The sequence below is a fragment of the Papio anubis genome, chromosome 16, assembly GCF_008728515.1.
Source record: "Papio anubis isolate 15944 chromosome 16, Panubis1.0, whole genome shotgun sequence".
In the NCBI taxonomy this organism is placed as follows: Eukaryota; Metazoa; Chordata; class Mammalia; order Primates; family Cercopithecidae; genus Papio; species Papio anubis.
The window spans coordinates 87167154-87187360 of NC_044991.1; the positions used below are offsets into that span (position 1 = coordinate 87167154).

The 20207-nt window shown below is 46.7% G+C and overlaps 1 protein-coding gene across 14 annotated transcripts in view; it reads left to right on the forward strand.

Moving 5' to 3' along the window:
- CDH26 (cadherin 26) overlaps positions 1-19885 on the forward strand; it is a 66721-nt gene extending 46836 nt beyond the window's left edge. For 7 of the 14 annotated variants that reach the window (XM_021920853.2, XM_021920852.2, XM_031656879.1 and 4 more), the window contains 9 exons: positions 1703-1845; positions 3556-3795; positions 5123-5344; positions 5917-6047; positions 8892-8969; positions 10643-10711; positions 12125-12178; positions 13448-13522; positions 19302-19885. In XM_021920853.2, coding sequence (XP_021776545.1) covers positions 1703-1845; positions 3556-3795; positions 5123-5344; positions 5917-6047; positions 8892-8969; positions 10643-10711; positions 12125-12178; positions 13448-13522; positions 19302-19505 — 1216 coding nt within the window. In that variant the 3' untranslated portion in view covers positions 19506-19885. The other 7 variants (XM_021920855.2, XM_021920854.1, XM_031656878.1 and 4 more) reach the window with 7 other exon arrangements.
- Positions 19886-20207: the final 322 nt, after the last annotated feature.

Consider the following 20207-nt stretch of genomic DNA (forward strand, 5'->3'; position numbering starts at 1 on the left):
AGCCTCTCAACACTTGCCCTTCATTTTTGCAGTTATCTCATTATGAGCAGCCAACCAACAGCTCACAGACCCCTTCTGGTGCACAATGGTGTACCTTGAGTTAGGATGGCTCTTAAGAAGTAACTGTCAAACTATAGTGTATATCAATCTCTGGGGGAATTTGTTAAAATGCAGATTGCTGGGCCCCACCCCTAGAATTTCTTTTCTTTTTTTGAGACAGTGTCTTTCTCTATCACCCAGGCTGGAGTGCAGTGGCATAATCTCGACTCACTTCAACCTCCACCTCCCAGGTTCTCGTGATTCTCCTGCCTCATTCTCCTGAGTAGCTGGGACTACAGGCATGTGCTGCCATGTCTGGCTAATTTTTGTATTTTTAATAGAGACGGGGTTTCACCATGTTGGCCAGGCTGGTTTCCAACCCACCCCTAGAATTTGATTGAGAGATCTGGGGCCAGGACTGAGATTTGCATTTCTAAGAAGCTCCCAGGGATGCCCGTGATGCTGGTTGGGGCTCCCTTTGGCACCACCGATAGGAGCCTTTCCTAATTCGCTGCTGTCTTCCTGTCTCTTGGGGATGGTTGGCTCATATGTAGGTCTCAGTAAATGTTTGGATTGTGCTGAAATCAAGAATTAAACAGTCCATTGTTATAGCCTCAGTATGGCTTTGTTCAGGAGGCAGGGCGAGTGTCTTTTGTGACAGGGCGGAGGCATGATCTGGGTGGGGTGCAGCTCTGGTTTCCTCTAGTTCTGCTTCATCTGCATTAGCTGAGGGAGCTGCCTTTCGGCCTGAGATAATCCACAGAGGAACTCTGAGTTTCTTCCCCTCGTTTGTAAACATTGCAAAATCACAGTGCTTCTAAGGAACTTCTGGAACTTTCCCTAAGAGGTGAAGCAGAGCACAAAAAGCTTCAATCCCTTTAAAAACTGTGACCCACCCAACATGAGAGAGGAATCCTTGCTGACCCTTTGAAAAGCATTTGCCCAGAGGATGAAGGAACAGCGTAAGGAGAAACTGCCCTTCTCCGCACCTTTCTGGGACCTGTACTTTTTGTTGTTGTTGTTTGTCTGAGTCCAGGATGTTCCTGCTGTGGGGCCGCAGCAGGTAGCTGTGGTTGGCAACCTGGCAAGGTTGCAAAGGATGCCATACGATGGCTGACAGCTCTTAGGAATCCTGGAGGGTTTGGCATGGCCCACCCCTTAAAGCGGTGTCAGGTTCACAGAGGTGACGGGGATGTAGAAGACCACTTTGAGGAACAGGGTTACCCACCTGTGAACCGCTGGGGCTCTTCTGCAAAGGGAACATACCAGGGGTAAAGTCCTAGGCTTCTGTTGCAAGGGCAGTTTGGTTTTTCACACTAAGCTACCATCATCTACAGGCAACTGAAGATGGGTTCCTTTCCAGGATGAAACATTTCCCCAAGGCAGACAAAACTATGTTCAGTCCAACAAGGAGGGGGACAGTTGGTGTTCTGGTGAATGTCGATTCCACAGACTTAGGAGCATCTTTAGGCTGTCCTCCCTGCGCCTCCATTCCGTTTGTGAATTTAACACTCTCATAGTTTAATTTCTCTTAGAATTTCTCAAATTACTTGTGGTAGAAATAGTGTTTCTATGACATATTTTGTTTTTTTCATGTAACTTTTTACATCTTTTGATGTAAGTTTTTAATTTTAAAAATTGCCATCCGTTTTCCTTCTACAAGATATAAACGGGTTCATGACCCAGCAAACTGGGTCAGCGTAGATGAAAACTCCGGAGGGGTCACCACCGTGGAGCCAATTGACCGAGAATCCCCTCATGTCAATGACAGTTTTTATATAATCATCGTTCACGCTGTTGATGATGGTGAGTGTTTACCCAAAATTGGAAAAATAAAATGCTCATTCTTGCTTCCTGCGGGAAAATAATCCTGGTGAGAGTCTTTCAGCACAGCTAAGAAAAGGATAAAATAAACCTTGTTATCACTCTGCATCCGTGCTGGTGATTATTTTTGGTAGTAATTCTTGAAATGGTAAACAAGGGACCAATACCATCGAAAGAGGGCAGTATTCATTCAGAAGAGACAATTAAATCAGCAAGGAGGCTGCAATCAAACCCAACATCTTTTTCATCTGTTCATGAGCTAACTCTTTAGCTCTTTGTCAAAGCCGATGGTGTGTGATATTTAGCACAGCTTCCCTGTGCTTGGGATGGCGTACGAGCTCAGGTAAATGGGATGGTAAGGGACACATTTGTCATAAACCAGGACGGGAGGTTTTATGAGCATGTTTCAGCACTTTTCTCTATGCTCTCCTAAGGCTGAATCTTTAAACACACCAAAACAAAGTTGAAGAAATAAAAATGTTCAAATAACTTTAACATTGTATTTAAGAAAGTCTGTGAACTAAAACCCAAGCTCCAAGTGATATGTCGCTGTACGTTCCACTCTCTAATTAACTAGTGGAATGTTGAGGGTGGGGGGCAATGGAGATAGGAAACACGGATTCCTAATCAGTATTAAGGGAGGAGAAAAAGTGGGGCCAGTGTTTCAGGGCTCCCTCATTCTGTTATGGATGATTTTATGATGGGTACTCTTTTTTTTTTTCTGTTTATTTTTTGCTTTTCGTATTTCAAAAGCTTTTGGGGTACAAGTGGTTTTTGGTTACGTAGATAAATTATGCAGTGGTGAAGTCTAAGATTGTAGTGCACTGGTCACCTGAGTAGTGTACTTTGTATCCAGTGTGAGGTTTCTTATCCCTTGGCTCCCTCCTCCCCTGCTTCTGAGTCTCCAGAGTTCCTTATATCACTCGCTTAGCTCCCACTTATAAGTGAGAACATACAGTATTTGGTTTTCTATTCCTGAGTTGTTCACTTAGAAGAATGGCCTCCAGCTCTATCCAAGTTGCTGCAAAAAAACATTATTTCATTCTTTTTTATGGCTGAGTAGTATTCCATAGTATACATATGCCACATTGTCTTTATCCACTCATTGGTCAATGGGCACTTAGGTTGGCTCCATATATTTGCAGTTGTGAATTGATGATTGCCACCTTTTTAATTAGAAAAAGTCCTTTTAGATAATTGCAGTTTCACTTGCAGTTTTAAGAAATAATCTAGTGGATCCTGCGTATCCTTTGCCAGTCTCCCCCAGGAGCAACACCTTGCAGGACTACAGTGTAATCTCGTAACCGGGACATCAACGCGGAGATGCAGCGCATTTGCCTCTCCTCAGGGACCCCCATGGGGCCCTTCTTTAGTCACACCCATTTTCCTCCACCCCACCCATCCTTAACGCCTGGCACCATTGATCGACCTTTTGTTTGTTTAATGATGCCACATTCTACCTTGTTCTACAAATGATTTGAGGTGGTAAGTGCTTTATTAGCTTACCTTACCCAGATATTCTGAATGTTCATAAAAGCAGGAAAACAGATCATCACATGCATGCCAGGAGAGTTATGATTTGAAAGGGAAACAGTTCTAGTATTTCAGGAATATTTGTTTTCTGAGAGATGGAGAGTGCTCATTCTCCAGGGCACGAGATAACCAACTCCTGAAACTTCCTCCCCGTACAAGGCTTCCCCCCACAGACTGCTACAGGGACCCTAATGCTCTTCCTGTCTGACATCAATGACAACGCCCCGACTCTCCGGCCACATTCCCGCTATGTGGAGGTCTGTGAGTCTGCCGTGCATCAGCCCCTCCACATCGAGGCAGAGGATCCGGACCTGGAGCCCTTCTCTGATCCATTTACATTTGAATTGGACAACACCCTGGGAAACGCAGAGGACACATGGAAGTTGGGGAAAAATTGGGGTGAGTTTTTGTACTGGTCACGGGCAAACAGTGGAAAATGACAGACATCCAATTCAAACAGTTTTAGGCAAAAAAGGACTTTATTAGCTTACAAAGCCAGAGAAGTCTGTGTTCTGGCAGAGCTGGCTCTAGGTGCTCAAAGGATATCCCTGGAAGCCACCTTCCCATGCACGGTCTGCTTTTCTCTGGGTTCCTTCATTTTTAGGAACCTCTCCTCATCAGGGGGTAGGAGGCTGCTGGGAGTCCCTGAGACATATCCTAACATCTGGCAAGAAGGGTGTTTCCCGGGAAGCTCCAGGATTGATGTCACAGTTTGACCTGGGTCAGCTGCCCTGTCAATCACTGTAGGTGGGACTTAGGAGGGCAGACATGCTGATTGACTGGTTCCCAGCCCACACCTGGACCTTGTTGGGGTCTGGGCTCAGCCTCTCCTGATTCATACTGAGAATTTGGGAAGTGTGGGCTTCCCTAAAGAAACACTGGGGCACTGTTATCAGAACATGAACCTGCTGAGCAGGTTAAAAGCAACTGGCACCCTCTGTCAACACTCTCCTCTGTGCCTCTAGCCATGGCATCTGTAGACTGTGGCACGGTTTCAGCTGAAACTGTGTGCTCATGTTGGTAGTTCTCAGACCTGGAGTGTATGGTAAAGAACTTCGCCTTGCCCAAAGAGAGGTCTGGTCTTTGTCCTTGGGGTCTGGGTGATCTCTATTGGGATATCATGTCTGATGCCAGTGTCTCTTTACCTGGGTGTCTTGAGCTGAGCCAGACAGGGGCAATGTGATTTAGATTGGGGACTTCTAGTCACATAGTGTCAGTCGACTACCAGAGAGGTTGGAGACTGAGGCTGCCCACCTGGGAGGCCCACCAGGTTGCCTGACCAAGCCCCAGGAGGACACTGGAGCCTGAGGCTCAGGTGAACGTCCCTGACTGCAGCATCCCATGTGTGCTGTCCCTCACTGATGCTGACCTGGCTTCTCAGGAGAGGACGATGAGAAGCTCTGACATTGGTGCTTTTCTGGACTCTGCCCTAGGTGCCTCTTTCCTTGTCTGATTTTCATCTGTATCTTTTCCTTGTAAAAAACGGCACCATCGCTGCAACAACTTTCAGTGTGTTCTGTGAGTCTTTCTAGAGAATTGTTGAACCTGAGGGTGGTCTTGGGAATCCATGAACTTGCAGTTGGTGTCAGAAGTGAGGGTGCCCTTGGGGACCCCTCCCTCTAACTCTGCAGTTGGCTTACGTTCATACAGAGCTTTAGTAAGCGTGCATTGAGCAGATGAGCAGATGAGTGAGTCAATGCATGCCATGTTCTTTTTCCCTTTGCAGGTCAGTCAGTTGAACTTTTAACCTTGAGAAGCCTGCCACGTGGTAATTACTTGGTGCCACTCTTCATTGGAGACAAACAGGGACTTTCCCAGAAGCAAACTGTCCGTGTAAGGATCTGCCCCTGTGCCAGTGGGTTCACGTGTGTGGAGCATGCAGATGCAGGAGTGGGGCTTCTTGTGGGGACCCTGTCCCCTGTCTGTGCAGCATTCGTGGCTCTGGCAGGTCAGTGGTCTGTAGGGGTGTCCTGGGACTATGGCTCCTCTCCCCAGGCAATAGGCCAAGGGTATGGGGTTTGCTGGGGTAGGGGACAGCCGATGGCAGGATTGGTGGAATGGCTTTGAGAATGACTTCTGGGTGTACTCACGTTCCTAGATGCAGATCAGAGGTTGCCATGTTGGCCAGGCAAGATCCCTGGCCAGCAAAAGCAGCCTGTACTCACAATGGAATCCATCAGTAAACATAGTCAAGGAGTGGTCCTTTGTAATAACCATGGAGACAGCAATATACAGATGTCCAGGCTCCTGGACTTGGCAAGGCTAATGAGAAAGCAGCTTTTCCAAGAAACAATACAATATTACTGGCCAGATAGTATTATTGATTAATTCAACAAACAGTACATAGCATCTAGTTATATCCCGGAACTGTGCTAAACTTTAGAGCTACACAGATGACGAAGATGCAGTTTGACCTTGCCAGTTCATGACTGAGTTATAAATGAACAGAACAAGATCCTCATGAAACCTCTGATATGGGTGAGCTTGTCTAATCTGTTTTTCCCCTTTGTCTTATCACAGTGGCTCTGCTTTTCCTGTTGCGACGCTGTTTTGTGCTTGAACCTAAGAAGCATGGATGCTCTATATCCAATGATGAAGGCCACCAAACACTGGTCATGTATAATGAGGAGAGCAAAGCCACTTCAGCCCAGGTAGTGGAATGTCATGCTTTGTGTCTTATGGCAAGGAATTCAATAATACACAGACATATAGCATGTGTTTTTTCACCCACTGTACCACCTCTTAATTCTTCACTCTTACCCATGTTTCAGTAGCAAGTGGGAAAAAATTCTTGCAAAAACTAACTCAGATAAATGAATTTATTGTTTCAGATCAATGGTTCACAACCATGAGCAATTTTGCCCCACAGGGGATATTCGTCAATGCCTGGAGACAGTTTTGATGGTCACAGTTAGGAGTGCTACTGGTGTCTGGTGGGTTGAGGTCAGAGATGCTGCTAAATATCCTATAACACAGAAGACAGTCTCTACCACAGAGAATTATCTGCCCCAGTCCCCTAAGTGCTAAGTTGGAGAAACTGTGCTTAGGGAAAAAGTGATTTTTATTAGGTAGACGTTCCCTAAATGGGATTGTGTTAGGCTCACTGGTTAAATGAGTCTGAGCTGGCTTCTTGGCCATGGCTTTCCGTAGATCATGGCAGAACCTCCTCTTCTACCATTGTCCGGCAGAGGCCAACCAGAAAGCTCACTGCCCTTGGAGGTACAAGGCCTGGGCTCTGTTTCTGCCTTCGCATCTCATTAGCTTCATCATTTAACCCTACATCCTCATCTGTGAACTGGGATGATAAAGTCAAATTCTCAGATAGGTTGTGGATCAAAGAGGATGTCTAACACATCCTCTTTGAAGGCACCTAACACATGAAGGCACCTAACACAAGGCAGAACCATATAGAGTAACTGGCCAATGGCCACTGGTTTTTCAAACCGGCTGCTTCTAAAATGGGCCCTACGTTATCTTAGTCACCCTTGCAGCAACTCTGGGCCGGGATTAGACAGACAAAGAGATGAAAGCATTGTGAGCTCTCCTGTTTGTCTTCATCTAGAATTAAGTGGTTGATTTAGAAAATGAACACAAATGTCCAAAGGAAACACACACAGAGGATTCGGTCACCCCATCTTACACCTCCACCAGTGGTTCTTTCCTGGAAGGGAGAGACTTGCTGAATGAAGTGAGACACTTTAGGGCAAAGATATTCCAATGAACTTTGATGTGATGCTCATGTAATTAGAGAGTTTCTCAAAAATATGTGATTGAAAAAGCTGGTGTTTGCCTGAGGCTCCCAGGGTTCTTTGCATTTTGTCTTCCCTGCGGTGTGAAGGAGGGAAGGAAGGTTAGGCTCCTCTGGCAGGTATGTGCCTGTGCACCCTCCTGTGAGCGCTTCCTGGGTGAGGAAACAGGAGCGAGGTCCAAACTCTCCAGATTGTGAAGTCCCCTGGAAGGAATCTCCCCATCCCAAATGTGAGAGCAGCAGCAAACTTGATTTGTTGTGTAATTTTAAGAAGAAAACCATCTGGGCAAACAGCAGTCTTTGTGTAACAGTAGAATTTCTTGCCTTGGACAGTTCCAGTGGCTCAGAGGCTCAACCATGAAGGGAAACAGAAATGGTTCCCAGGCCCAGGGGCTGTGCCTCAGTCTCCTCCTTGGCAGGAGAGCGTGAAAGCTGCTGAGCTTGGAGGAGACTGGCAGGAATGTCGCACTTCCTGAGCATTGGTTCAGGTTGTAGCTGAGATGGAAGGGACAGTGGGGATGCCCTGGTTACCCTTCTTTCCCAGCAGCTTTGTGATTGTCTCTTGGAAAAGAGGAAGCAGCTGTAGAAGCAGTGTGGGTGGAAAGGAACCTTGGCCATTGTGATGCTAAGACCAGGAGGGTTGGAGGGGGCTTAATGACATGGTGGCACTGGTCAAAGACCAGCTATGCCAGAGGGACAAGAGAACCTCATGCTGGGCAAGGGGCTCTGTTCTCTTCTTGTACCAACAAATCTTCCTCTTGTTTCCCATTCACAACTAAAGGCGCATCTCCGTTCCTGCTTCAGTATCTTAGGGCTCTGAGAAATGGGATTCAACAGACCTGAGTGTAGATTCCAAATCTGTGATTGATCAATTACATAATCTAACTGATTCTGACTTTCATATACAGAGTGAACTTGATAGTCTTCTGTCTCCTAAGTTTGTTGGACACTTTAATCAAATAACACATGTCAAATTTTCAGTACTAACAGTCATGCAAAAAAGGGTGGTTGCCAATATTAGCATTATTAGCAGTAATTACTGATTATGTCTTTGTAACCTTGGTAAATAAGGCCATCTCTAGGTGCACTTCTCCCTCTATCCATCTTACACAAAGATACCAGCCTACATTGCACATCCACTCACCAGGAACATTGTGTGCTCTTGGGAAAACTCCACGTAAGACATCATCACTAGGTGCACACATGTTGTCACATTCTGCTGCTAAACTATAGGGATGCTGTCTGATGGTGATGATCTGTGGAACTGCATAGATGCCTTCCCTGCGTGTGGGGAAGCTAAGAGCCCTTGGCCAACAGAAATCCAGCATCCATCAACCTGAGTCCCTCAGTGAACATGTATGTTGGTTGGTTAATGAATAGGACAATGCACAGAATACCATGCAACAGTGGTGACCCCAAGAGCCATCACTATGAGCCCTAGAAAAAGACAAGCTTTTCAATTCTGAGGGCTCCTGAAACGAGCCTTTTACCATCAGTTTACATGGGACACTGAACCACGAGAAGCTCAACCTCCCAGCGAGCAATTACAAAAGGCAAACAGAAATAACATTCTTTTCCCATGTAAGTCATCCAGATTTATAGGAGAGGTGTATTTTTTACAGTCTGGACTTCTGTGATGGCATAGATACAATGTGTTTTGGAGAAAATGTCATTCCTTTCCTTCTGTTTTTATTTCTGCTATCTGTGATTTCAGCCCTTGTCATATTTCTTTCTCTGTGTTCTACAGACATGGTCAGATGTTGAAGGCCAGAGGCCGGCTCTGCTCGTCTGCACAGCTGCAGCAGGACCCAAGCAGGGAGCTAAGGTAACGTGCTCCTTACTTGCTTCTGGATTGCAAAGAAGTGACTTTCCTGAGGGTTTCCCTCACAAGGAACACCTGAGATGCTCCTCCCACTGCCACATCCAGGGAGGTCCTTCTGCAAGTCAGCAACTCCAGCCCCAACTTGCAAAGCCCCATGGTTCCCTTAGCCTAACACACCCTTGCCTTTCTGTGGCCAAGTTCCTTCATCTTTGCTATGGCATCAGATGACCCAGTGCTTCCAGATATCACTGTGTCCAGTGCCATATGGTGATTTTTTGCCATATGCATATGGCACTTGGACTATGTATTTCTTAAGACACTTTTTTCTTAAAATGGGCTTGTGTCCACATTAAGTACATTTATTTAAGTAGGAAACTTTATATTTCAACTGTAAATGAAAACACAGTTTTACTTGTATAAAGAGCAGGCAAGTGTGAAAATAGCCATGAAAGAAGTAGGGCACAATGACTGGGTGGACGATGTCACTGCCAAAGGCCCGGGGCCCCTCTACAAGGAAGGCAGAGCATGGAAGCCAGGCTAGCACCAGAGTGACTCTTCCTCCTGGATGTCATTAGGGTGTGGAAACAGAATTAGAAAGGGAATAATTTTCTCACCATGCAAATCAGTGTTATTTAAAATTGTTTCCCAAGTAGCTAAATCTTCCATTCCATAAGTAGTAGGTGTCCCCTACTTTGAAAACAGAGTTGACCCAGGATTGCCATAAATGAGCGCGTGCCTGGCCAGGGCAGTGAGCAGGGCTGGGTCCGCTGTGCATTCTGACCATCAACCCGTGCTCCTGGGGGAAGGGCTTCCCTTTTCTAGTTCCTACAAACTTGCCTCCTGGGCTGGCGGGAGCCTTCTCTTTCCTTCCTCTGAGCCAGTCTGCAAACTTCTAGAGGCCTAGGCGTTGCCCTGAAGGGCACACTATGCACTTTGCATGCCCCATCTCATTGAATTTTCACCAGAACCCATAGGGGTGTGTGTGTGATGAGCGCAGTCTTGCTTCCCTGTTGTACAGGGGAGGAAACCAAAGCCTCCACCCTCTAGGTTTTGGTGTATCTCTGGATTCCCTTCAGTGTCCTGCGAATATTCTAGTAAGTACATCTGTGGTGACTGCTTAAATGAACTGCCATTCACAGACTTTCTCTAAGTGAAGCCATCACTTATGATTTATGGGTAACCTGATATTTTAAAAGCTGCTGCATATAGCATGAAATAACGTCACTGAGACCATTGTCAAGGTCCATTGCCTGCTTTATTTTCTTTGAAATTTAACTTCATTATTGAAGCATCGCTATTAAAATAATAGAAACCCAAAGCAGAAAATGCCCACAATCCCATCCCTAAATCTAAACAGTTTCACCTGTGAGTGTCACCTTCTAGATCTCGTCTGTGTGTCTATGCAGTTTTCAGGTGTCTGTGTCATGGAAAGCACATTAGCGTCTTCAGGTTCAAGCCTCCTCCTGCCACACGTTTCCATTGCACCTGCCCTTTTATTCCCTGCCTCTCTTCCTTTTCCTTTCCCCTCCACTGCGCCCTCCCTCTCATCGTGTTAATTCGTGTTTGCCTATGAGTATATGAGCAAGGGGAAGTGGTGGGAGGTCACACATGCCAACTTTGTTTCCAGCTGGAGAGAAATCCATTCTCCTTTGAGTAAATCAGCATTTTCCCCCTAGGATCTCAAGGAAGTGCCTCCATCTGCAGCGAGCAGGGCAGCCCAAGCACGCTCTGCTCTGGGGAGTTGGGTGAGTTTCAGAAGGTTGCTCCCTGCTGCTGCCATCTCACTAGTGACTAACAGTTGGTTCCCCTGAGAGAGGCCCCTTGTAGAAGATTTTGTGATACTGTCAGAAAAAGACACATAGTCAATGAAAATCTGAGAAGTTGAGCTTTTCCCACGCAACTCTATTTCCATCTGTAGAACTAGGTATTACGGTCATTGGTGGCGGCTGTTGTTTTTAGAGTTGTTTGATAATCCTGATCAAATATGACACTTTTAGAACATCCACAAATAGATACATTTTCTCATGTCCTTCTAAGGGCACCGGAGATAACGTATAATATTAAGAGCACAGGACTTTGACCCTGACTAAATTCCAGCCCAGTGACTGCATGCTTCCAACGAAAGGGAGGTCTGACTTCCCCTGTGTGTTGTGTCTTCATGTATGCTACATACAAATTCTAGGACTATTGCTTTGTGAAATGACGTTTTCTGAAATAATTTTCGACTAACTAGAAGTTGCAAAAATAGTACGGAGAGCTCTTGGGGGTCCCCCAAAGATACCATCTTATGTAACCCTACTCCGTGATCAAATCAGAAAATGGACTTTGGCACAACACTATGAATACAGTTCTCAATCACAGACCTTATTTGGACCTCACCAGTTTAACTAGCCATTATTTAACAGAAATTTACTTTTCCAATATTGAATTTAAAAGAGGTATTCAGGGTCTAAAGAGCCATAGAATCCTATCCAATTTTTACGAGAGAGAGATTCTAAAATAAATTCAAGATCTCTATAATTTCATATCCTTGCACAGGCAGTATCTGAGCAAAGATGAAAACATGCTGTTCTGCTTTGCACAAAGATGGTGCCACAAATCCATCACCGAAGGGCTCCTGCATTGATGAATGTTGGGTTCCATGTCCATGCAGCTGACCCTTCTGGTCCTGGTGTGTCCAGCTGCATGGACGTGGAACTCACACCATGGCACAGGGCCTCCCACTCTAAAGAACCCCTCCTTGGTTTAATATTCTACTGTCACCATCTTGAAATTCTTAATTTTAAACAAAGGGCCCCCAACTTTCATCTTGCACTGAGCCCTGAGAGTTGTGCCGCTGGGCCTGGGTCCTAGGAGTGGATGTGTGTCATTTGTTTGTATTCAGGGCATGGCCATGGCACAAAGGAAATCTTACTGGGTGTTCATGGACCCAAGACAGAGCTTGCAAATCTAGTATTCTCATGTTCCTTCTTCACAAAGCAACTATGAAACTTATTCATGAATTTCTCCTATGAATATCTATAGTCTTTAGAATTACTATATCTTTAGTACAAAAATGAAAGGCAATATGACTGCAAGAATTTCTAGTTATGTATTTGCATCCTTTGGTGATTTATTTGAAATCAGAAAATATTTCTTTCATCTTTCTTTAATTTAAGGGTTATGGCGAGCTCTTTGAGTCAAGAGGTGTGGAAAACATGTACTCTACTCCTGTAAGTACAGATGTAGGTGTTACTGTAAAAAAATTTACCTTACTGTTCTGTCTAAAAGCTGTGGAAAGCCCTGACAATGGGAAATTTGGAAGGAAAGAGGTGATAAAAAAAAATATGCCCAACATCCAAACAAACTGAAGAAGCGAATGTGAGGAGAGGTTGGAAGTAGTTAAGGCGCATTTATCCCGTGACTTGAGAGCATAAGAGCTTTTCAGTCCCTGGCAAATTTCTTTTGCTGTTGAGTTGCTAAGATCTCAATCATAGGCTGAGTTTTCTGCTGTGCTTTGTCACAGACCTATAGAAATTTTAAGCTAAGGGGGTCTTAGAGATCATCTAATCAATTTTTTTTTTCTAAACATGTTTTGCAGCAGAATTCTTCTTTTCAAATGAGATCCTACAAATAACTCCATTGTAAATAAAATATCTAAGTACTAATTTTGTATGCATTGACATTAATAACAGATACCTATTACCAATAAAATAATGATTATGATGTAAACAAAAGGAAGTTGAATGTTGTATATATAGTTTGCAAAATTATGTTAACGTAGCACCTAATTCATTGCCTCACATTATTATAAATTGGTTTTTAAAGTATCAAGAAAATTTTGATCTTCCCTTGGTGATCAGTCTTACGTTTACCGCCACTCTTGGGTGCTGGCCTTGCACCTGCGTGAGCCTGGCAGTGAGGCCCCAGGTGCTTTGCTTGCCTCCAGGCCAGCCTGACTCACATGATTTCATGGTGGGATTTGCGGGTCCCCAGGTAGCCACTCCTCCCGGTAGATGCCAAGCCTGTTTCCTACCACTGTACCCTCTGCCCTTAGATAGCACAGAGACCCAGATCCACAGACATGGACCAGATGAGCAGGTGACTGCCAGTAGCCCATCATGGGGAACAGTGGGCAAGATGCAGAGGAAGAGAAGCCAAAATGAGCAAGGAGGGGCAGTGTAATTGAGGGGGAGTAAGGCAGGAGTGAGGCTGTCAGCGGGAGCAAACCCTCCTGGCTGGGCTCACTCGGGTTCCTTCCTCACTGAAAGTGTGTTTCAGCCCAGGCACTGGAAGGTCTAGCCATGAGAGATTGCAGGGCCTCCCTCTCTGCCCCAACACAAAGAGAGGAAACGTGAACAAACTGCCCTGGGCCTGGCTCTTTACCTCCAAAAGAACTGTGCTGAGTATGCCCCATCTGTGCTGGGGCCACTGACACACAGGGGTTGCAGGGTAGGACAAGGGCTCTGCTGTGGTATGAAACTCTACTGGTTTGCTTGCAGGCTTACCCAGATGCCACAGTGCACAGACAACTCCTGGCTCTGGTGGAAGGAAGGATGGCAGAGACATTGAATCAGGTAGGGAGGGCTCCCCTTGTCCTGTGCACTGGCTATGGGTTCTGCATGCCCACTGTGCTCCAGGCTTGATTTGGGGACACTTCCTCCTAAATCACTGTGTTAGTCAGCTAAGGCTGCCATAATAAAATACCATAGCCTGCCTGGTGGCTTAAATAACAGAAATGTATTGCCTCATGTTTCTGCAGGCTAGAAGTCCAAGGTCAGGGTTCCAGCATGGTTGGGTTCTGGTGAGGGCTCTCTTTCTAGCTTGCAGATGGCCACCTTCCAGCCGTGTCCTCACATGGGATGGAGAGAGAGATACCAAGCTCCCTGGTATCTCTTCTTATTAGGGAACCAGTTCCATCATGAGGACTCTACCCTCATGAGCTCATCTAAACCTAATTGTCTCCCAAAGGCTCCATCTTCAAATGTCATCACACTGGGGTTAGGGCCTGAACATATGAATTTGGAGAGAGAACACATTTAAGTCCATAGCAATCACTTTCATGGGAATCCTCCATCCAGTGCTGCTTTGCAGAACCCAACTGAAGACAGAATTGACACAGGACAGGCAAGCCCCCAAACTGGGGATTAGCCCAGGAGGGTTTTTGGAAAGAGTTCAAAGGTGAGGTGGTGGTGTTAGACAGCAGTCTTTTATTGAACATTACTGCTCCTTGCAAGGCAGGGCTAACTCGTAGGCAGTATACTCAGTCAGAAATGTATGGGATGTTGGCAACTGTATTTATACTCACTAAAATCCACTTTCAATTACATGCGAATTAAGTGGCAGGTTGATACAAACTGAGGGGCTGGTTATTTAGAACTTTCTAGGAAAGGGGTGGTAACTTCTGGGTCACTGCCATGGCATTGGTAAGCTGTCTTGGCACTGGTGTGAGTGTCTTGCACCAATGAGCAATGAGGGCAACCAGGATCACTTTCGTCTCATCTGCTGGATTCTGCTGTTTTTTGTTTTTGTGTGTGTTTGTTTGTCTTTGGTTTTTTAACTTCATCCCATCTGGACCAGATCCTGTTTTGGTCAGCAGGGTCGTGACCAGAAAACAAGACCTGCTGGCCTCCTACCTCAGAATGAAGGGTCTTTTCCTGCAAAACTGTGAAAGAAGTAGTTTGACTGCTCTGAAGGGGTCTATGGGGTGAGATTCTGATTTTAGGCATATCCTGGAAGGTCCCTCAGCACAGCCGCTGTGTAGTCCTGGGAAGATTGGAAAGCAGCTTGGGAGCTGGGCAAACCCATGGGCAGGTTTACACGGATAGGGCAGAGCCAGTCCACTGCTCATGTCATGGAGGCTCTGCATGACCCCTGCTTGGGGAAGGATGTACCGAGAAGCTGCCCGGGCTGTTCTGACTCTAAGCAGCTCCTCCTGTTGCAGGGCAGTGGGAACTCAGGCCTGTGGAATCATCAGCACAAAGGAGGACATAAATGTAGACAGTCTCTGTCAGGCTAGACTTATTTTTTTGACAAACACATGTATGATACTCAGTTTGTTCTAGACTCTGTTCTGAGGACTGGAAAGATGTTAACTCTCAGTCTGCACATCAGCCTGCTGGGGGAGGCGCTGTCATACACCTTTTTATAACATGACGAAACCCAGGAACAAAGAAGTTGGGTGATGTGTCCAAGGTCACAGCCATAGAAAGCAGTAGATTTGGGGCTCAAATACAGGCAACTGGGCTCCAGGGTCTAGTCACTGGGGGGCTCATTAAAAGGCAGCAGTCCCCAGCACCAACTCTGTGGACCCTGCTGTAGTGGGTCTGGGGTGCACATCTGAGCCTCTGACTTGAGGTCCTGGGATCCTGTTTTGTGAAACACATTGGTGAGCCTGGACATCTCCTGCTGTGCTTATCAGAGTGGATGACAGACAGGGCTGTGAACACTGTGGCCTGAGGAAGTGAGCCCAGACTGTGTCTGGATGTAGAGTCACTGCCTGGGGTCTCCCCAGTGTCAGCTTCCTCTGGTTCCTGTCACAGTCCACAGGTGGGAGCTCCAGCTCTGTGCCCCAGTAACAGCCCCAAAGGTGCTATAGGCTTGGCACCTTCTCACTCCCACTCCTCAGCCCTGCAGAATGGGTGCTGTCTGGCACCTACTTCAAGAGAACACAGACATCTTCTCTGAGCCTAGAAGCTTTGTCTAAAGCCAGGCAAGCCAGGCTCCTGCAGAAGGGGGCTGTGTACCCACAGAGTCAGGGCTGCAGGGCACTTCCCCAGGCCCTGACTGCTGGTGAGGAAGATGAAGGATAAGCTGCGGGGAAATTTCTGTGTGTCTCTCCTGAGCTGACTGTAACCTCCCTGAGGGCCAGGCTATGTCATTACTGGTGATGGCACAGGGGTCACTGAAGAACCAATGAAAGAACCATTTTCACTATAACCCAATGTGGTAGATGAATCCAATAACAGAGGCTCAGACAAGTTGCTCCAATGGTAAAGGCATGAAGGACAGAGCCAGAAATGGGGTGCAGAGTGGCCGACTACAGACGGGTCCACCTGATCATTGAGCAGTGTCAAGGAAGTCTCCTCTCTCAGCCTTAATTTCTCATCTACAAAGTAGAGTTGGGCAGCTCTGCTACACTCTTGGGTGAAGCTTTGTGCAGATGAGATCATGTCTCTACATAAAACATAGGATGTGGTGATCATGACATAGTATCCGGCTTACCCATTTTCACATTTGTGCACACACACATGAATGCATGTCCATGCACACGTACCGCTCATGCCAAGTGGACCATGTGGACAGTATCGCAGGTCCTGCCTGGCTGAGCAGGAGGGGGATGTGTTCCAGCTGCGGGCCCCCCTCCTCCTCTGCAGGGAGGGAGGCAGCTTAATTCAATAGAAGCTCAAAGCTCTGCTTGGTGGTGTGAGAGGAGGGAACACCAGATTAGAGGGCCCTGTTCTTTCCTCATGAGCCCTCTAACTTGGATGGTGGTGTATGATGAATTATTGATCTGATGAGGCTTCCAAAATTGCTGAATCAGGGTGCAGACACCCGCTGTTCTGCTGTCAGCCTGGGGGTTTTGAAGTTGAATCCACCCAGTGCAGCCCCCACTGCAGATTCTGTCTTGCTCTGCACACACCATGTCCGTCGCTAATTGTCTATTCAGCTTTACTGCAAGAACGTGAACAGACTCCTAACACCTAAGCTGGAGTTTGTGTATCTGCTGGTTTTGCTGTAAAAACTTTCTTTCCTCCCGCTGCCCCCAGCTCCCCCATGCCATATGGTCAGACAGCGACCACAGTCCCTGAATAAGCAGACCCAGTTAATGGACCAGATGTGCAGGTGAGCGTTCCCATGCTTCCGGTGGGCACCAAGCCTGACATAGCAATAGACTGGGGTGGGGAGACAGCATTTCCCACTAAACAAGGGCCCAGGCAGGGCTCTTGAGAATCAGAGGAGGCTGGAGACAGCTTGTTACAGTCACTGGGCGGGCCAGGGCGGGGGGCATAGTTAAGAGCTTGGAAGCCCAGGGGTCCCATCAGAATGGGGACATGCATGGGGTCCCTGGGGTCCCAGAGCTGCCCTTTCCAGGCCCTCCCCACCTCCCACCTTGGGCTTGAGCCCCAGGACTCCGACTGTTTTCATGCTCTACATGAGCTCACCCTCTCAGAATTACTATCAGTAGTGACGGATTAGACAGGCTCCCACTAAACCCATTCCTGCCAAGGTCTGTGGAACTGGCTCTGGGTTCAGATAGCACTCTCTACAGGTATTAGAAGGTAAACAGGCTAAAACCCTCCTCCACTCCTCTCCCTTCCCTTCCTGTCCCCTATTTATTGTATCACTCAGGCCAGGAAAGTCTTCACAGAGAGATGACTTGGGTCCTGAATACTGAGCTGGAATTTGCTGGGTGGAGATTGGCAGAGGAGGACTGTCTAGGGTTCTAGGCAGAGAGGAATGAGCAGATACGAAGCCTAGGAAATGTTTCTGGGGTTTGTGCAGAGGGTGGACCTGAGGCAGGAGAGGCTGGGGAGAGGAAGAGATGGTGAGAAGACGGCTGTTGGGAGGGAGAAAGCCATGACAACCCTACAGCAGGGCGGCTTAATGCGCAGAGCAGGTACCTCTGGCTCACGTCAGAGATCAGGGTGGGTGTCGAGCCGGAGCCTGCCCAGGGTCCTCCCACCCTGTGGCTCTGCCACCACTCAGAACTGGAAATGAGGCTAGAGGACAGAAAGAGCGAGAACGGAGGCTCTTGGGGAAGTTTTCACGGCCAGGTATGTGTTCCTGACATCCTTATTTCATCAGTCACGTAGCCACATCTAGCAGAGAGGCAGGAAATGTGATCTTGCCGGGTGACCAGAAGAACAAGAAATGAGTTTAGTGAACTCCTTGCCACTCTTGCCCCAATGACTGGAGATAGGGACCTATCCTCAGGCATTGGTCATGGGGCTGGAGGAGAGGGGACAGAACTAGGAATATGGCCGAGCATTTGAGAGAATGGGGCAGAGGAGAGGTGGCGATGACTCTAGGTTTCAAGGTTGAGCAGCTGGGCTGTTGGGGATGTCCTGACTTAGGCCAGGCTAGAGTTTCATGAACTTTGGTTATTCTCACACGACTGTCACACTTGTGTTTAACCCACTCACTATTATGTATTTAATGCATTTCTGTAAAGCAGCTCACATGTTAATTAGCTTTTGGCTTTATGATCAGCTATGTAATGGTATTTGTGAACTCATGGAGTTGGTGTGCTTGTTATTATGTTTTGAAATATACGATAAAATGGCCATTGACTCAAATAAATATGTGTTCTGATACCGCTGAAATCATCTAATGCTGCAGGGGTCAGTGAACTTCTTATAAAGGGCCAGAGAGTAAATCTTGTAGGATTTGAAGGCCAGTTCCCACAGCTCAGCCCTGCTGTTCTGTGAAAGCCGCCACAGATGATACACAAATAAAAGGTCTTGGCTGTGCTCCAGTAGAACTTACTTTACAACAACAGGTAGTGTGGGGGATTATCCCCTGGGTTTTAGCCAGCTAGCCCCTGTAACAGGGGGTGCACACTGCACTTGGCAAGCATTGAGGGAGGGGCTGAGGGAGGAGGAGATGCAGGTTGTGGGCAGAACCACAGTGGTTTCCAGGGTGTTGAGTCTGAGGTCTCTGTGGACGTCCTCGTGGAGCTGTCTGGTTGGAATTCTGGCTCTGGATGTGACCACAGGGAGTGTCACAGACAGAGATGGTGATTGGGACATCACCATTGGCTAGGGATGGATGAAGCCATGGCCTGAGCGTGAACGGGGAGACTGGAGGGCAGTGGTTTGAGGAGCCGTGTGGGTGAGACAGGGGTGGCAGGAAGCGGTGGCTGCCCTTTTTTGGAGGGAGGCTGTGAGGTATGAGCGGATTGAAGGACAGACCTGAGCACATTTGTGGGTTGGAAGAAAGGAACCCACAGCAAGAGGCCAGGAAAAGATGAAGAGAGAGGGGACAGTTGTCCAAACGAGGGTCTGGGGGGTCACGGAAGAGGAGGTGTCCAGAGCACAGAACAGGGAGGGGCTAGCCTCAAGAAATGAATCTGCAAGAGGGTGGGTGTGGGTGGGAGGTCCTCCTGAGGGCTCCTGTCATAGTCCTGGGGCGGCCACCAGTGTGTCACAGTTCCCTCTCAGACTATAAAGTGGGATGTCTCCCCTTAGCCTGACTGCCACTTCTGGGACTGTACGAACTCCTGTGTCAGCTGAGGACGTGGGGCCTGAGTGCCGTTCCTACTGCACTGAGGTGTTCCTCGAATCAAACCTAGAGAAATGAGCTGGGTATGGAAGCACATGGCATTTACCTTCTCTTTCCCCAACTTTTCCCCAGAAACTCCGTGTTGCCGACATGCTGGAAGATGACCCCGGCTACCTACCTCACGTCTACAGCCAGGAGGGGGAGTGTGGAGGGGCCTCATCCCTCAGCTCTCTGGCCAGCTTGGAACAGGAACTGCCGCCTGATTTGCTGGACTCTCTGGGTTCAAAAGCAACTCTGTTGGAGGAAATATGTTCAGAGTCAGGTGGTCCTTCCTAAAAAAATGTGTATTTTGGAGAATTGAAATAATTCATGGAGGGGAATCACTATTCATGGATTTTTCCCCTTTGCTCTTCTTTTCCCTCCTTAAAAAAAAAAATCACCTTCTAGTCCTAGATGAGGACACACTATTAGTTTGAATTAAATGCTTTGATATTCTGAGACCAGCCATCTTGAACCAAAGCAAAACCACAAGTTGTGCTTTTTTAAAATTTGATCTGTCATATTTTCTAGAGAAACTTGAATTTAATTGTGTTATTCTTAGCTTCCACTGGCAGCCTAACTTTGAGGGTAAATGAAAATATAACCCATCGATTACCCAGTCACTTGGGAACAGCAGGTAATACTGAAGAAAAATAAAAATAGATTTTAAAACGTTATTTACATTTCTATGATTATGATTCTGCTTCCTTTTAAGGGAAAACTTAGGTAAATAGAGAAATGTTTTCTATAACGTTTGTAATCAGTATTTTAAGTGATTTTTTAAAAAAAAGTATTGATCCCTATTCACTTTTTGATTAGATAAATAGATAAAATATGGTATCTTGAGAGAAATTATTATGCTGAAAGCTTTATAAACAGTACACTCTTTAAAAAATGAAGAGCTGACATAATTTAACTTGTATGTGTTATGTAAGTAAAAGAGTTTAGGAGCCTTTGAATGAAAAAGTTCTGATTAGATTTTATCTTTAAACAAAACCA